This window comes from Euprymna scolopes, chromosome 2, assembly GCF_053919585.1.
Source record: "Euprymna scolopes isolate OS-2025 chromosome 2, ASM5391958v1, whole genome shotgun sequence".
In the NCBI taxonomy this organism is placed as follows: domain Eukaryota; kingdom Metazoa; phylum Mollusca; class Cephalopoda; order Sepiida; family Sepiolidae; genus Euprymna; species Euprymna scolopes.
This window is the reverse complement of record NC_136483.1, coordinates 144,306,795-144,323,566: the sequence shown is the minus strand read 5'-3', so window position 1 is coordinate 144,323,566 and position 16,772 is coordinate 144,306,795. Positions and strand designations below refer to the sequence as shown.

The 16,772-nt window shown below is 32.4% G+C and overlaps 1 protein-coding gene across 3 annotated transcripts in view; it reads left to right on the top strand.

Annotated features, from left to right (window-relative positions):
- Positions 1-16,772, top strand: part of LOC145297012 (ceramide kinase-like) — a 573,763-nt gene that overhangs the window by 115,515 nt on the left and 441,476 nt on the right. For all 3 annotated transcript variants that reach the window (XM_080143241.1, XM_080143245.1, XM_080143236.1), the window contains one exon: positions 11,783-12,028. In XM_080143241.1, coding sequence (XP_079999367.1) covers positions 11,785-12,028 — 244 coding nt within the window. In that variant the 5' untranslated portion in view covers positions 11,783-11,784. The remainder of the gene's footprint in view (positions 1-11,782; positions 12,029-16,772) is intronic.

Below are 16,772 nucleotides of genomic sequence, written 5' to 3'. Positions count from 1 at the left end.
ATTTGAAGGATGGGCACCTGAGCATTCTGTGTTAACAACTTAAGAGAGTTCCGTCAACGTAAGGAATATTTATAAACATATTTTAATATTTTCCGTTATTTTATGCTTGAGGAATATTCGATTATGGCATGTGTAGTTTATATAAACATTCATTTAAGTAGTTATCGTCTCAAATTTCGTTTTAATTTCGGTTCGCTAAAATTATTTCAAGTAAAGAGCATTAAAAACTATTTCAAAACAAAAAAAAACATGAACTGAATTTTTATTGAGTATTGTAACATTTATTTCTTGTATATTTATTTTTTCGGGTAGTCGTTTGTTGGTTTTTCTGCTAAACACTCTTACTAAATAATATCGACGAAGTATCGAAAAAAAAAGAAACAAAAACAGTTTTGAAAAATAATGAAGCTTTACTTACTTTAGTAAAATAACTCAAAACAGCAAAATGGGATTTTAAAAAAGTAAACACGTATTTACTTTAGTTTTTTAAAGCAAAGAATCGATATCAATATGAATAAGAAGAAAATGGCGCCCTTTTCAAGCAGAACAGCTTCGTTTCAGTTTTACAGTATTGAACGCTGTAGTATTGCGCCGTCGGATTCAGGGTTGTACTATTGTAATGTAAATAACACGCAGAAAGGGTTGTAATCAACTGAATTCCTTCTAGTACACTAACACAAAAACAGATATATAAATAAAAATAAAAAGGTTATGTAAATGCTTTTAAAAAGACACGTAATCACGTGAGTTTTGACACGATAACAAGTAACGTTCTTATTTTTTATTATGTATCTATTTATCTATTTCTGAAAGAGTGCCACGTGCAAGTGGAGAAGGAAAAAACAGAATATTGTGTCGAGAATTGTCTAAAGTCCTGACTTTTTTTTTTTTTGCTTTCACTTTAATAAGAACGGGAATTTATGAGGTGAATTTATTCGACACAATATGATTCAACTCAAAAAAATAAATAAAAGCTAACGTGAATTAAGATTAAAGTTAAGGTGTTATTGTGGACCCTCCCCCCTTTTAAAAAAACCTTGTTAAACTTTGTGACATATTTACATTCTATGGAGGTCAAGCGTGAACAAACACCCAATAATTTTATTATACCATATTTCTTCAAACTGAAACATAATTATCAAAGTATACTTACGCAAATAGATATGAAAAGTCTTTTTTAAAATGTGTGCCATACCTCGCAATTTTATTATACCATCCCTATTTAAGTTGAAACATACTTATCAAAGTATTCTTATATACATCTATATCAAAAACCCTTGTAAATGTTTTTTTTTTCTTTTCATTTTTATTTCCATACTTTGGGGTCCAGGAACGAACGCAAACCCCACAATTTTTATGAACCACCGTTCTGCCAGATCAAACATACCCATTCCTGATCCTCGATACATCTTCTATCATTATATGTAATTAGTTTTTTTAAATAGTCAACCATATAGGAGCCTATTCGTGACCAGACACACACACGCAGACGTTCAGCTTTATATATATATATATATATATATATATATATATATATATATATATTTAAATATATATGAATAAAAACTCAATACGAAAAATATATAAATGGTTATATCTTTTCTGTATTTATTCCTGTGCGTTGACGTGTAGGAATACAAAACGTCTTTTGAAAAAAAAAACAAGAATATTTTCTTCAAAAGCACATATTTTCGACCGATCCTTCGATCTTCCTCAGTGTGAATGATAGAAAACATGAGTGAGCGGGCAGAGTTTGCAGCGGGAGGAGGGGCACCGGTATAGCCATTAAGGTAAATATCTATTTGAATATGACCCTTCCAGCATTTTCCACTTGGAATGGTCAGCAACTTGTGTGACCTCTATTCAAAACTAAGTCTTTCATAAAACTTTGAATTGAGCACCCACGCATCTCACGAACATATCTATCTGTACATATATATATATATATACATATATATATATATATATATATATATATATATATATATATATATATATATATATACGTCCAAGGATGGAGTACTGTTGCCACATCTGGGCAGGAACTGCTAGAAAGACCTTATTCTGCCTTGACAGAGTTCAAAATAGAATTTATAGCTTAGTGGGGGATGCCCTATTCTTTTCCCTGCGACCTCTTTCCCACAGAAGAGACGTTGCAAGCCTGTCTCGGCTTTATTGTTATTTTTATGAGAAGTGCTCGTCTGAGCTCCAATCTATGCCCCCCTTGCCAAACTTTCACGAAAAACACTTGTATAGCTGAAACTACTATTAATAATTTTCTCCACTCTTTATTTAAACCTAAACGTAAATTCCATGAACAAAGCTTTTTTCTTAGAACTGCACGCCTGTGGAACTCTCTCCCGTTTCCCTGCTTTTCATAAACGTTCTGAAAAGAAGACATAATTGCTTTAGAATAGAGCGAAAAAAATGCTCTTTAAAATTATATATAAAGTAAAGGTATTATGACGAATACTTATTTGAAAATACATCATTTGAAATCAAAATTCAAAATTCCACAAGAACCTTCTTGTCAACCGAATAGTTTTTATTTGTTTTACATAAGAATTTATATATAGCTACTCATTCATGAGCATGTTCCGGTCAGCCTGTTATAAGTAACTAGAGATCTCTTTAGGCGATCCCGCTTATGCAAAAGTAGATTTCATAATATGTTCATGAATGTGTAGCGACGTATGTAAAACAAATTATAACTATATTTTACTCTATTTCGGTATTGATCACTCTTGCATGAACGGCGTTAAAAAATCATTGGTTCTTTCACCTCTCGAAAATATTAATCTGGAATTAAAAGTGTTCAATCTATGCAAAGATAAAATTGAAAATACGATCATCTCTGATGGGAAACTTTGCATATTTATTCAAATGTGAAAGGTGTTAACTTATCAATATAAAAAAAATATTTTTGTTTAATACAGATATAGACATATTTTATGGAGTAGCATATATTTCCGTATTTTCATATTTCCGGGCCAAGATCACAGTGTAGTATCTGTTCTGATGTGACATTTCGCCTTTTCTGTCTGCAGTCAAGGGAGGAGAAATCCCTCATGACAAGTTTTATTTTTGTTTCTATATAGAGTGCCCTGTTTGGGGAAGCTGGCTTCCCCCCCCCACATTAAAAACTGACCTTGTGTCTAACTATGCCCTTGTGGGGAGGCAAGTCAATAGGAACATTAATTAAAGAAATAATTTATTCTACGATATGAAATCAGAAAAGAACAGGTGTTTTCACCTGAGGATGTCGAGTTCATTTAAGCTACGACTGAACCATGTTCTGAATGTGTAGCCATGCTTTATTTTTATACATAAATCAAATAATGTGTACTGCAATATAAGTTCAGTTTAATCTTGGCCTAAAAATGATAAGGAATCGCAGCTGAAACATGTATACATATATGTAGCCAATAACGTTTATAAAAATGAAGCAATTATATATATATATATATATATATATATGCATACGTATATGCATATACATATGTATATATATATGCATACGTATATGTATATACATATGTATATATATGCATACGTACATATATATATATGCATACGTATATGTATATACATATGTATATATATGCATACGTACATATATATATACACATATATATATATATATATATATATATATGAACTTTGTGTGTGTGTGTGTGCCCGTGTGCGTGTGATTTTGTCCCCTATAAATTCGAAAGCGGCTGGGTCGATGTTTAAGAAATTTCAAACGGAATATTTTATGTAGCTGGCAGTGTTCTGAGATAGGTTTTCTATCGGAATATCATCGATAAGTATCGACAATTGATAATCAAAATAATCTTATAAAAGAAGGAATGGGTGATTTTGATCAAAGTTAACACCTTACACGGCTTAATATCATGAGTACATTTAAGAAGTTTAATTATCAGACAAGTATACATATAAAATAAACAGTAGGTTCTTTGATATGACAGGGGCGCGTTCCATGTGAATGTTTTTGTTTCGAGCACATTTGAAGTACGATACTTAACTTTTTGCATTTTAAACTTAAATTGAAGCCATAATATATACGAAAAATATTTATAAAAAATCAACAGTACGTTCTCTACAGTGCAATGTAATGTATTGTGAAATAAATTACTGCAAGGCGCATGTGAGCTTCTTTATGATGAGCAGGTAATCAATTGATTTGATTGAAAAATAGACGATTTTACCGATTTTTATGACAATAAAATTATGAGAGACGGAAACATTCGTTGATCATCATTCAATCCCGGACAGCGTCGGGTCACCCTAATAATATATATATATATATAGTTTACATGTAAATGGTAAAATTCAGTGAATCCTCTTATATAAACGCAAGATAATTCATTTAAGTTTATCCTGCAGACGTAAACTAACCTGGATTATATATATATGTTAGAATCCTTATATATATATATATATATATATATATATATATATATATATATATATATATATATATATATATATATATATAGATATATATACCAGGCTACCGTCAACCTCGAGGGATACAGTTGAATTTAACATTTATTCTTACTAAATGCTTTTAACGTCAGTCAGAGTGATCTAATCATTATATGTCGATCTAAGCTAATCATATAAGCTAAGTTGACCGATTTTATTACAATTGAAAGCGCTCAACAATAAGAAACAAATTTCTTAAAGAGCTGACATTATTATTATAATAATTATTAAATACCTACAGACACTAGTGTTTCATCCTTTCGGGAATCATCAGTGCAGGGTGTCACGATTAACGCCAGTCAAGAGACTCGAACCCCGGAAACAGAAGTAATATCTGGCTTCATATGCAAGGACCCGAACCACCAGGCTACCGTCAACCGCGAGAGATACAGTTGAAATTAAACATTTATTCTTATTAAATGCTTTTAACGTCAGTCAGAGTGATCTAGTCATTATATGACGATCTACGTATAGGCATATATATATATATATATATATATATATATATATATATATAGAGAGAGAGAGAGAGAGAGAGAGAGATAATCATTCTAATTAATTTTTATTACTTTTTAATTATTTAAAATTTTTACTTATATATATATATATATATATATATATATATATATATATATATGGGTTTGTATTACTGTAAACATAGATTCGAAAAAGTTGTCAAAAAACAAATATATGACAAATAAATGTTATCAAAGGCAAGATAAGTTACTTTTCTACCTAACTGGATATATTTTTTGTGTTTTTATTCAGTGTAACATGTTTATTTAACTCGAAAAACATGCAGTGTTTACCGATGTATTGGAAAATTCAAAATGACGGCCGACTCTCTCTCGGAGAGGGTAAGTTTGGGAAAAGGTATTATATTAAATAAACTAGACAAAATACTGTTAGAAATTCGCCCAATATATGTTACCGTGACATAAGTTAACATATATTCGGTTGTTTTTTAATAGTATTTTGTCTAGTTTATTATTTATAAGATCTTTTCCCAAACTTACCGTGTTAAAGAGACAGTCGGCCGTCATTTTGAATTTTCCAATACATCGGTAAACACTGCATGTTTTTCGAGCTGAATAAACATGTTACATTGAATAAAAACACAAAAATATATCCAGTTAGGTAGAAAAGTAACTTATCTTGCCTTTGATAACATTTATTTGTTATATATTTGTTTTTTGACAACTTTTTCGAATCTATGTGTACAGTAATACAAACCCATATATATATATATATATATATATATATATATATATATATATATATATATATATATATATATGTATGTATGTATGTATGTATGTATGTATGTATATGTATATATATACATATATATATATACATATTGGTAATTTATTTCCGATAATATATTATGTTTTAAGTATCTTTAGTTGATGCTAACAATATCATTAATCAAACTGTTTAGTCCTCGAATTTTGATATAAATAAATACTTTTTCTAAAAGAAGAACGAAATACGAGATGTAAATCATTTGTTTAGCACGCAAATAATAGCATCATCAAAATAGCAGTGTGTGTGTGTGTGTGTGTGTGTGTGTGTGTGTGTGTGTGTGTGTGTGTGTGTGTGTGTGTGTGTGTGTGTGTGTTTTTGTTTTTGTTTTTTTATGAAATATTAATTTCCTCAAATATCTTTTCTTGGTTTTTTGAATCTTCTGGATTTTTTTTTTTTTCTGTTTTCATTCTATTCATTTACCTGTGACTGTCTACAATAGTCTTCCGTCTCTGTAATTCTGTAAAAAAAAAAAAAAAAAAAACTTAAAGAAAGTATAAATTCGTGAACAATCCTAACCAGATGAAAAGTCTCAATATTTGCTATTGGTATAAGAAATTGAAATTAACCCCTCTAAATCAGAACTTACAACAAATTTATTATAAGAAAAGGAATACAAGTTTAAAACTTAAAATTATCCTTATTTCATTGAGTTTCAAAAAAGAAAATGGCGCTTATCCTCAGAGGAAAGTAGTGAAGAAATAATATTCAATAATATTCATAGGCAAGCTATAATTTTGCTGATTAGTACATAAATTGAAAACCATAAATTATGAAAAAAAGTCATATTTGTATAAAAAGTTCATAATTATGCAGAAATATATAGGTTAAAAACATTCCAAACGATGCCTCGGGTCGTTGAAAAAAGTTGACACAAGTGGCACAATCCAAAGAAAATGTTGAAAAGTTAGATGTATAAATGCGTTTGATATAATTCAATAGAAATTGTAATAATCCAGTTTGTTGAAAATGCCCACCGACCATCCATCCATCGTTGGGTTACGGGATCACTAACAGTAACGTATTTTAATATGGAATTCCATAGAAATAGATTAAAAAAAAACAAAAAAAACATTCAGCATTTAATGTACTTGAATAACAATATATATAATCGCGTTATGCATCAACGCGTCTGTCTTGGTTTATTTAAAAATATAACGATGTTGTTTTTTTTATTTTTTGTTGTTTTTTTTAGAGTAAACTTAATAATCATATTTTAAAATAACGCCAAGAAAAAGGCATTTGGACATAATGATAATCTTATTTTATTTTCGTAATCGTTTATATTTTTTATTTGTTCTAGAATATAAATATAATATAAATTGCATACACACATGCACACGGACACACACACACACACACATATGCCCATGTGCGTGCGTGCATGTGTAGTTTTTGTAGGAAAATATCGATATTATTTAATAGCGATGAGATGTTTCAATACTGCCGTTAAAGATTAGGTCAAAAGTAAATACAGAATTTAGAATATTCAAAACATTAATTATAACGTCAAATGTAACAACGGAGTTCCAAGAAATAAATATTCAACACTCGCTTTATATAAACGTACGCCTACCCACATATGTGTGTGTTTGTACGTATATATACGTTTCGAAGTTAACACGTATCGTCAGGAGTCTAAAGTCTATCAACGCACACACACAGAGTACCATATGTGTGTGTGTGTGTGTGTGTGTGTGTGTGTGTGTGTGTGTGTGTGTGTGTGTGTGTGTGTGTGTGTGTGTGTGTGTGTGTGTGCAACAAATCATTATCAATACATTAGCAGTATCAGAATTTTTGTAGGAATTTTTGACACCCCTAACACGAAACTGCTAATACAATATAAAAATCTCGTAATTTCTCTGTTAAAAGTGGGTTATTTATTTTCTTTATGGATTATACTTCCAAAATAAACTATTACAGTTGTTTTAAAAGTAATAAAAATATTTTTATTTTTTTTTTAAAACAGTAATGAATTTTCCGAACTCAATATTTTTCAATTTTTAAACTCAATATTTTTAAATTTTTAAATTTTAAAAATCTATCAAAATTTTTCTATTGATTCTATGTTTACGATATTTTCAGGGTCAATGTGAAATTTTATGTTCTTTCCAATAAACCGAATATAATATTTTAGACAAACGTTTTTTTTAAATTCACGCCCCCCCATTTTCACGCCCCCCCATTTTCACGCCCCCCCATTTTGAAATGTCTATTAAAAAGTAAATAATTAATTTATGTTTAATAGGTTTATATATCACAAATTGAAGAGAAAAGGTCAATAAATAATATATTCAAATTTAAAACAAAAAAAAAAATCAGTTTTTTAGAAATTTACCTGTAAAGTCCGAAGTTTAAAACCTTATTTTATAAGAACACATTTTTTCTTTTTGTCTTTTTTTTTTTTTTTTTAATGAAACCTTGGTCCTTGCTCCTTTAATTGAAAAAAAAATTAGGGCTTGAATTACATTTTTCGAGGAGTTATAAGCTTAGAAAGATAGGGGGTCGAATAATTTACGCCTCTCATTTTGAAATGTCTATTAAAAAGTAAATAATTAATTTATGTTTAATAGGTTTATATATCACAAATTGAAGAGAAAAGGTCAATAAATAATATATTCAAATTTAAAACAAAAAAAAAAAATCAGTTTTTTAGAAATTTACCTGTAAAGTCCGAAGTTTAAAACCTTTTTAAAAAAAAAAAAACACATTGTTTTGTTTTTTTTTTTTTTTTAAATAAAACCTTGGTCCTTACTCCTTTAATTGAAAAAAAAAATTAGGGCTTGAATTACATTTTTCGAGGAGTTATAAGCTTGGAAAGATGGGGTGGAATTATTCACTATTTTCACGAAATTTCTGACACTGCTATCAATACATGTATGGCAAGAAGAGGTCAGAATTTTCTCTTTTTGTTTTTTGTTTATTTTTTTAATCGTTTTCTCTACTTAGTGAGCTAGTTTTCAATTCTCAAGGTGTACAGAAACGTGTTTTTTTTTTTTTTGTATTTCTTTTTTTTTTTTTTTTTCAAATCACTGGCGATAAGATAACTTAAGAAAATGGTTCTCGGGTTCATCCTCTCCATGAATTAACAACAGAGGTTCGGAAATTAGCTCGCAGAGTCGAGATATTGACCAAGATTATAACGATAAGAGAAAATCCTATGGTCTTTAATCACACACGCATATCATATATATATATATATATATATATATATATATATATATATATATATATATATATATATATATATATATATATGATCGATTTTGAGCTACGAAATAGATACTGTCAAGAATTGTAGATGTCAACTGAATTAAAGAAATAAATTGTAAGACGGTCAACATCATGAAGTTTGGAATATAGACTTTTGTTGTTTCTGAAAGAAGCAGCACATTTGCTGAGGAATAACCAACTGCTAAATAGATCTAGCATAGAATTTAATATGATATAGGAACCAGTAATTATAAACAATAGATAATATATACAAGTAATAAGTATAGAGATAGATATACATTAATATGTAGTAATAATTAGTAATAATTAGTGATATTTACAACTAGAAATAAATGTAGGTTTAAAGCTCGTAAAATTCGTACTAGAATTGTCCGCAAGGACCCGTGGCGCAGTGGTTAGAGTACTGAGAAAAATCAATTATAAAAGTGATATTCTCCTAGTAATTGTCTGTATTTTTGAGATGAGGTGTTTTCATTGATTGAGATTGTCGGACTGACTTCCTCATCTTGGTTGTTATAGTCACAACGTTTCGGCCGTTTTGCCCTCCGGCCTTCATCAGGTGTTTTTTTGTATCAAACTGGGGAACCGTTTGTTAGGAGTCTGGAACCCAACCCATTATTATTATTACGGGGGTACCGTGTTCGGACTCCAGCTAGGCTCTGGGACATAGTTGCTGATTCTCTGTTTTGAGTGTTACTTTTCACTGCGTTCGTTCAGGATTGAACTCAGCACCTTTGGGTAACTGTAAACTTTGATACAACGTCTAGGACTACTCAAACGGTTCCCCAGTTCGATACAAAAAAAAAAACATGATGAAGGCCGGAGGGCAAAACGGCCGAAACGTTGTGAAAATCACACTCAAGATGAGAACATTAGTCCGATGAATAATTATACAAATAGACTTTTGTTATTTATTCATTATATATATATATATATATATATATATATATATATATATATATACATATATATACATATATATACATATATATATATATATATATATATATATATATACATATATATACATATATATATATATATATACATATATATATATATATACATATATATATATACATATATATATATACATATATATATATATATACATATATATATATATATATACATATATATATATATATACATATATATATATATACATATATATATATATATACATATATATATATATATATACATATATATATATATATATATATACATATATATATATATATATATATATACATATATATATATACATATATATATATATATATACATATATATATATATATATATATATATATATATATATATATGATTAGTTTTTTTTTGGAAAAAGAATTCCAGCAGAGTGCTCAATTAAAAGGAAAATCCAAATTGTAAGAGCGTATTTATATTTTGTGTACAGAAAGTTGTTAGTCGAGACAGATCACTGGTACCGTCGGTTTCAAGCCCGATAATAAGGCCCGTTTAAGGTATCCTTATCAAGCTCTCTTCAGCCAATATTCGCCCCCACCAGGAATTTACGGTAAATACCAATAGCCTAGTGGTTGAGCACTATCGGGAAAGAACACCACAAAACAGGAATTAAAGAGACGAATATTGGCTGAAGAGAGCTTGATAAGGATACCTTAAACGGGCCTTATTATCGGGCTTGAAACCGACGGTACCAATGATCTGTCTCAACTAACAACTTTCTGTACACACACACACACACACACACACACACACACACACATATATATATATATATATATATATATATATATAGTTTATTGTTTTCCAAAGTTCAATTAACCAATGAACTTTAACGAGGTTAATACAAGAATGTTCAATACCACAGTAGAGCAGGATATATTCTTTATTTGTTTTACTAAGCAGTAATATGTTGCTACACAGTCATGAGCATGTTTCTGCTAACTAGTTACCAGTAACTAGAGACCACTACAGCTTATACGAAAGCGAAGTTTGCTTTCGTAAGCTGTATCGCCTGAAGAGGTCTCTAGTTACGAATAACTAGCTGATCGGAACATGCTCATGACTGTGTAGCAACATATTACTGCTTATATATATATATGTATATATAGTCTAGCCAAATTCACTATCAATACTTTCCCCCACTCTCTGTCGATGCCTAAACCTAAACGTGGATTCTATGAACATAGCTTTTTTCCTAGAACTGCCTGCTTCTGCAACTGTTCCGCTGGTTTGCTTCCCGATTGACTACACTATTGTCTTCTTCAAGTCCAACATAAATAAGTTTTTAGTTTTTATTGGACCGTCCACTTAAATAATCTAATTATACTAAATCTCCACAATAAACGACCACAACACTACTATTCCAATGACTACATTAACTCTTATCCTCAAGTGGCTTTAGGGCCTGAATATATGACACGTGTTTGTAAAAAAAAAAAAACTTGGTTAAACTTTCGAAATAATACCACTAATTTTTATGTATTTCCCGTTAAAATAAAAAAACTGCATTTGCATCAAGTAAAATGAACACGATTAAATATTAAATTACTGAAAAATCGTTTTCGCACAAGTATACGATAACATTAAAACCACAAAATACGAACTTATACATACACATTATATGTATATATATCAGAAATTACATTTCTGTTCGCCGCTCATATACCCCCACCCCACTTCACCACCACCAGACATCGATTTCCTGAGCTACAGGTGTGCTTATGTATTTTTCTTTTCTTTTTTTTCTTCTTTCCATTGATAGATATGTCTGGCTTGGGTACACATCGACGGCTTACCCGGGAGCTGTACGAAGGTAGCCGTTTATGCCGTGTATGCTTGGCTGAAGATGGTGTCAACTGGACGTACATGTCACCGGGCAGCGGTCACCAGGACACAGGTGTCAACGGGACCAACGGGACAAGGACCGCGACCAAATCGGCCTACAGCAACGCGTCACATTTTTTCTCAAATAACAACAAAGAATCCAGCGATGATGAAGAAATCGGAGGTGAGTAATTCTTGTTTTCATATAAATTACCTTACCAGATAATGTCCCCCCTCCGCCCATCTTTATTTTGGATCATTTTCTTTTTATTTAGGGACGGAGCACCCTACTGGATGCCAGATATTCACTCGCTATTTCAGATATTCCGACCGAGAAATCTTCTTAGAATTCTAACTGTCCGGGTATATTCGCCAGATATTTTAAAAACTTAAATTTTCATGAGTCCGGTAGCTCCTGTAATTACTTGAATTGTAACGCAGTACACAAACGTTTACACACATGACCCGCACGTTGTAGCAGTCTACGTCGCAAAGGAGACCAAGACAAGGAGTAACTCGAACTCGCTTTTTCCTGCTACAACGACATTTATTTCCTCGTTTTCCCGCCACGCGTGAGTTCTCGTTACGGCTGTGACGTCTCTCACGTGACCACCTCCCTTAACGTACTCTTTCTCTCCTTTTTTCCTTGCAGTGACGTCATCTCGCCTTTTTCCTTACAGTGATGTCATCTCGCATTCCGTAGGCATTTGCATATATACGTCCGCGCTCTATTACAGATTTAAAGAGATTCCAGTTTCTTTTCATATCGTACATAAGACCTTGGTATTTTGTTACCTTCTCCCTTTCAACTCCGTTTAAGGCAGCCTCATTAAGGACACCGACTTCGATTAGGGTTGCTACTCTCTTTCTCTTGTTCCATATCACTGTGAAGGTTCAACAGCTCTGTTTTCTGGGTATGCAGCTGCAGGGATTGCATTGTTTTAACGGCTGGTGTATAACTTATTTCCACCTGTTCTTTGTGGTATATTTCCCAGCACTTGTTGATACGCTTTATATTCAGTTTTTTTTGTTTTTTTTACATTTTACTTCAGTCGATGTTCTCAGAAATCAAGGTGCCCCACCTCCTGCGGTTAACACTTGATCTTTACATGAAGTACATAGATATTCGAATATTTCATCTCCTTTGCATCTCAAACAAAAAGTTAGTAGAGAACAAAATTCCCTAAATTGACCATTTACATATGTTATAGTATATCTTTCTTGTGGTCTCTTAATCGTACTGGACGTTAGGGCAAGAATTCATCTGGTCTGGTGGAGTATCCATTTTCGCACTGTTACTTGAGGTAACATCACTTGAGAAGGTGCACTGTTCCTCGTAAAAGCCAGTGTTGGTTAGCCATAACGAGATGTTATTTGGACTGCGAATACAATGTGATTTGGAATATTCAGTCAAGGTTTACTTGTGTAACGTTACCCAACACGTTGTAGCCTCAGTCGCAAAGTAGACAAAGAATAGAAAATAACTTCAACTCGCTTTTTCCCGTTGTAACAACGAAATTATTTATTTCCTCGTTCTCCTGCCATGCGTGGTTTCTTTTTACGGCTGTGCCGTCACCAACGTTTCTAACGTACTTTGAAGGTTATCCACATCTCTAACGTGATCGACGTCTCCAACGTGCTCTTTCTCCGTTTGTATAGTTTTTTCTTACCCGATGACGTCATTTTCTATGCATTTGCATACGCGCGTCCTCACTGTTACACTTGTCGGGAAAAGTATCCTCATGCTAGATTGTCCTGACAAAACCTTGTATGCACATAGAGGCCTTAATCACTCGAGGATAGTGTCTTGTAGGCATTCAAGTTTCCTCTGGGGTGGGGGTCACGTCTGTCTGTATGCGTGTATGTCTTTCTTAACATTTTTAAGTCGTCAAAAAATTCATGATATTCGTTTTTTTTGTTGTTGTTTTTTGCTGGCCTGAATTTGACGGCTTTTAGAAATTGGCGTACAAAGCAACGTATACGTTACTAATAAAAATTGAAAGCATACGACGATATTTTAACATTTAGAATCTTATTAACAAAAAATTAATTAACTTTTACAAAAGTCATATTGACAACAAAAATAACGATTTGGAAAAAAAAAAAAAAGGAAGATATTTTTACAGAATCACTCCCGTTACATTGATAACTCCTAGTGAATAAATAATAAACAGAATATTTCTATTTGTTTCGCTGCGATATAGTAAAGCGTCGACCGGAAGTATTAATTGTGGAATCATTACGTCATTTTATACGTTATGTAATGCTAAAAATATGGCCGACCTACCACGGCGATGAAAATGTCATCTGGCGTTTATCTTGGCTGAGAATCCATTGTACAGAAAATTGTGTTAGAAACGCGTGCGCTTTTTTTCGACGCGTACGTGATTTGAATCCATTTTGATATTGTCAAAGATTATGTCGGAATAAATCAAGAGCCAGCGAATGATTTCAAAGAAACATTTGTGTGAAGTACGCTCAAACGTACGTACACAACAAAAGTGGTTGACAGTTCCGAAAAAAAAGTGGGGGGGTGATTCTGAGAGGCAGCGAACATCTGAAGATGTACGTAAATTTGAGCGAATCTTGAAGGAATGGCAAACATATAAAAAAAACAACATGGAATGCTTATCTTTATCAAAGAAATATGCTTGAACACACACGCACATTATCTATAATATAAATCTCACCTGTCTGTTTAAATGTATGTATGTATGTCTGTATGTATGTACATTAGTGATGCCTCCGAAAAATCCTCAGAATTAGTTGGAAGGACCGACGCACCAACACCAGCGTCCTGAGTGAGGCTGACATTCCCACTATCACCGCTACTGTTGCTCAACGCCAGCTCAGATGGACTGGTCATGTTGTCCGAATGCCGGATCTCCGCCTCCCAAAACAGATTTTCTACTCTCAGCTTGTTGAGGGAAAGCGTGCCCAGGGTGGCCAAAAGATGGGGTATAAGGACAACATCAAAGCAAATCTAAAGCGGTTTCACATGGACCTTGAGACATGGGAGGACGTGGCTGAGAACAGGTTGGCATGGAGGAGCGCTGTCCACAAAGGTGCTACGCTTTATAGTAGTGACGTAAATCAAGCTGCTGAGGATAAACGCAAGCACAGAAGTGACAGATTATTAACCAGACACACCCAACCCCACCCCACCACCACTACCTTTATCTGCCCAAATTGCACAAGACAAATTGGGTCTAGGATTGGGCTCTATGCTCACCTGAGGACCCACAAAAGCCACAACGGAGGACAGTCTTACTCAGACACGAGTGACCGCCGATGACATTAGTGAGCAAAAAAAAATGAACCAAACAAATTTTATACATTTTATTGCACTAAAAGCTATATTGAACAAAGAACAATTGTACAGAGAAACTTAAACGAGACTAATAACACAGAACAAAACATTTACTTTAATAAATGCTTAGGATGGAATCGCATTCCCTTTTGATTTCTTTAAAAGATCAATCCTTTTAGATATGTTCTCAACCAAAGTGGAACACTGTGAAGAGGAGATGCTATTCTATTCGCTTTGCACAGCTTCCCACAGTTTGTCATTGTTCGAAAAAGTTCTTCCATCCAATGCACGAGATATTATGGACCAAATATTCTCGATTGGGTTTAAGTCGGGGTTTGATCTGGCCACAATATCACATTAATTGAATTATCAGAAAACCATTTTTTGTGACTTTAGCAGTATGTGCAGGGGCATTATCATGTTGAAAAATAATGTTCTGGGATATTCCCAGCTTCTGGATATTTAGTAACAGTCCTGTTTCTAATATTCGAATGTATTCCTTTGCATTGATGGACTTCTCACATCTAATATGTTCCCCAACTCCTGATGCGGTAAAAGTTCCCCATACCATTATCCCTCCATTCCCGTATTTAACTGTCGTTTTTATGAAACTTGGCAAAAATCTTTCTCCAGTTCTTCGATTGCACCATTCGGGAGCATCGGGAGCATCACTAACAAGACAAAATCTTGATTCATCTAACCAGAAAACATTCCTGAACCAGTCTGTATCTTTATTGCCATAACACGAGAAAAATCTCTTTTTATCATAAATGGTCTTCTTAGATAAAAATGACTTCTTTGCACACCTTTTAGAGGAAAATCCCATTTCTTTCATTCGTCTAAATATTGTATATCTAGAAAGAGAATTTCCAGCCTATGTTTTAGATTCTTTGCTATGGTCAGCATAAGTTTTCTTTCAATCCTTCAAAACAGTAAATTTAAGCCTGTAGTCGTCCTTCAAAGTGGATCCTCTTGGGCGACCAAATCCAGATTTACTTTTTACCAAGCATTCGACTTCGAACCTTTGACCAATTCACTTCACTACAAAAAAAGATGTTTTCACACTTTCTTTTCTTATAATATCAAAAATCTGCTTGTAAATCATTTTCGACGGCCTTAACCCTACAATTCGGTTTTTTATATCCTCGCCAAGATGCGGTCTTACAATTTTAAGGATTAATTTTTCCACTTATTATTATATGCTATAATAATAATGATCTGCAAAATAGAAATTTTCAGTAAAAATTTAAAAAATTTCAAAGAAAAACATTGAAAAATCGATTTCTTCATTTTTTCACTCTTGGCCTATTTTTTTTTTTTTTTTGCTCATGAGTGTATGTATGTATGTATGTATGTATGTATGTATGTATGTATGTATGTATGTATGTATGTATATTTGTGTGTGTATATGTGTATTGGGGTAGAGAGGGCTCCTGTAAGTCGTGGTGAAGGCAACCTTTCTAGGAGAAGCAAATCTCTGATTTAAAAAACCATAGAGCAGAAGACCAGTACCCGCATTAAGCTGGTCTGCAGTTTAATTTGTTGCTGGCTATCTTGCTCTTGCTTGTTGCTGGATCTCAACATTTTGAACCGAGAGAGAGACTTAGCTGTCGTACAA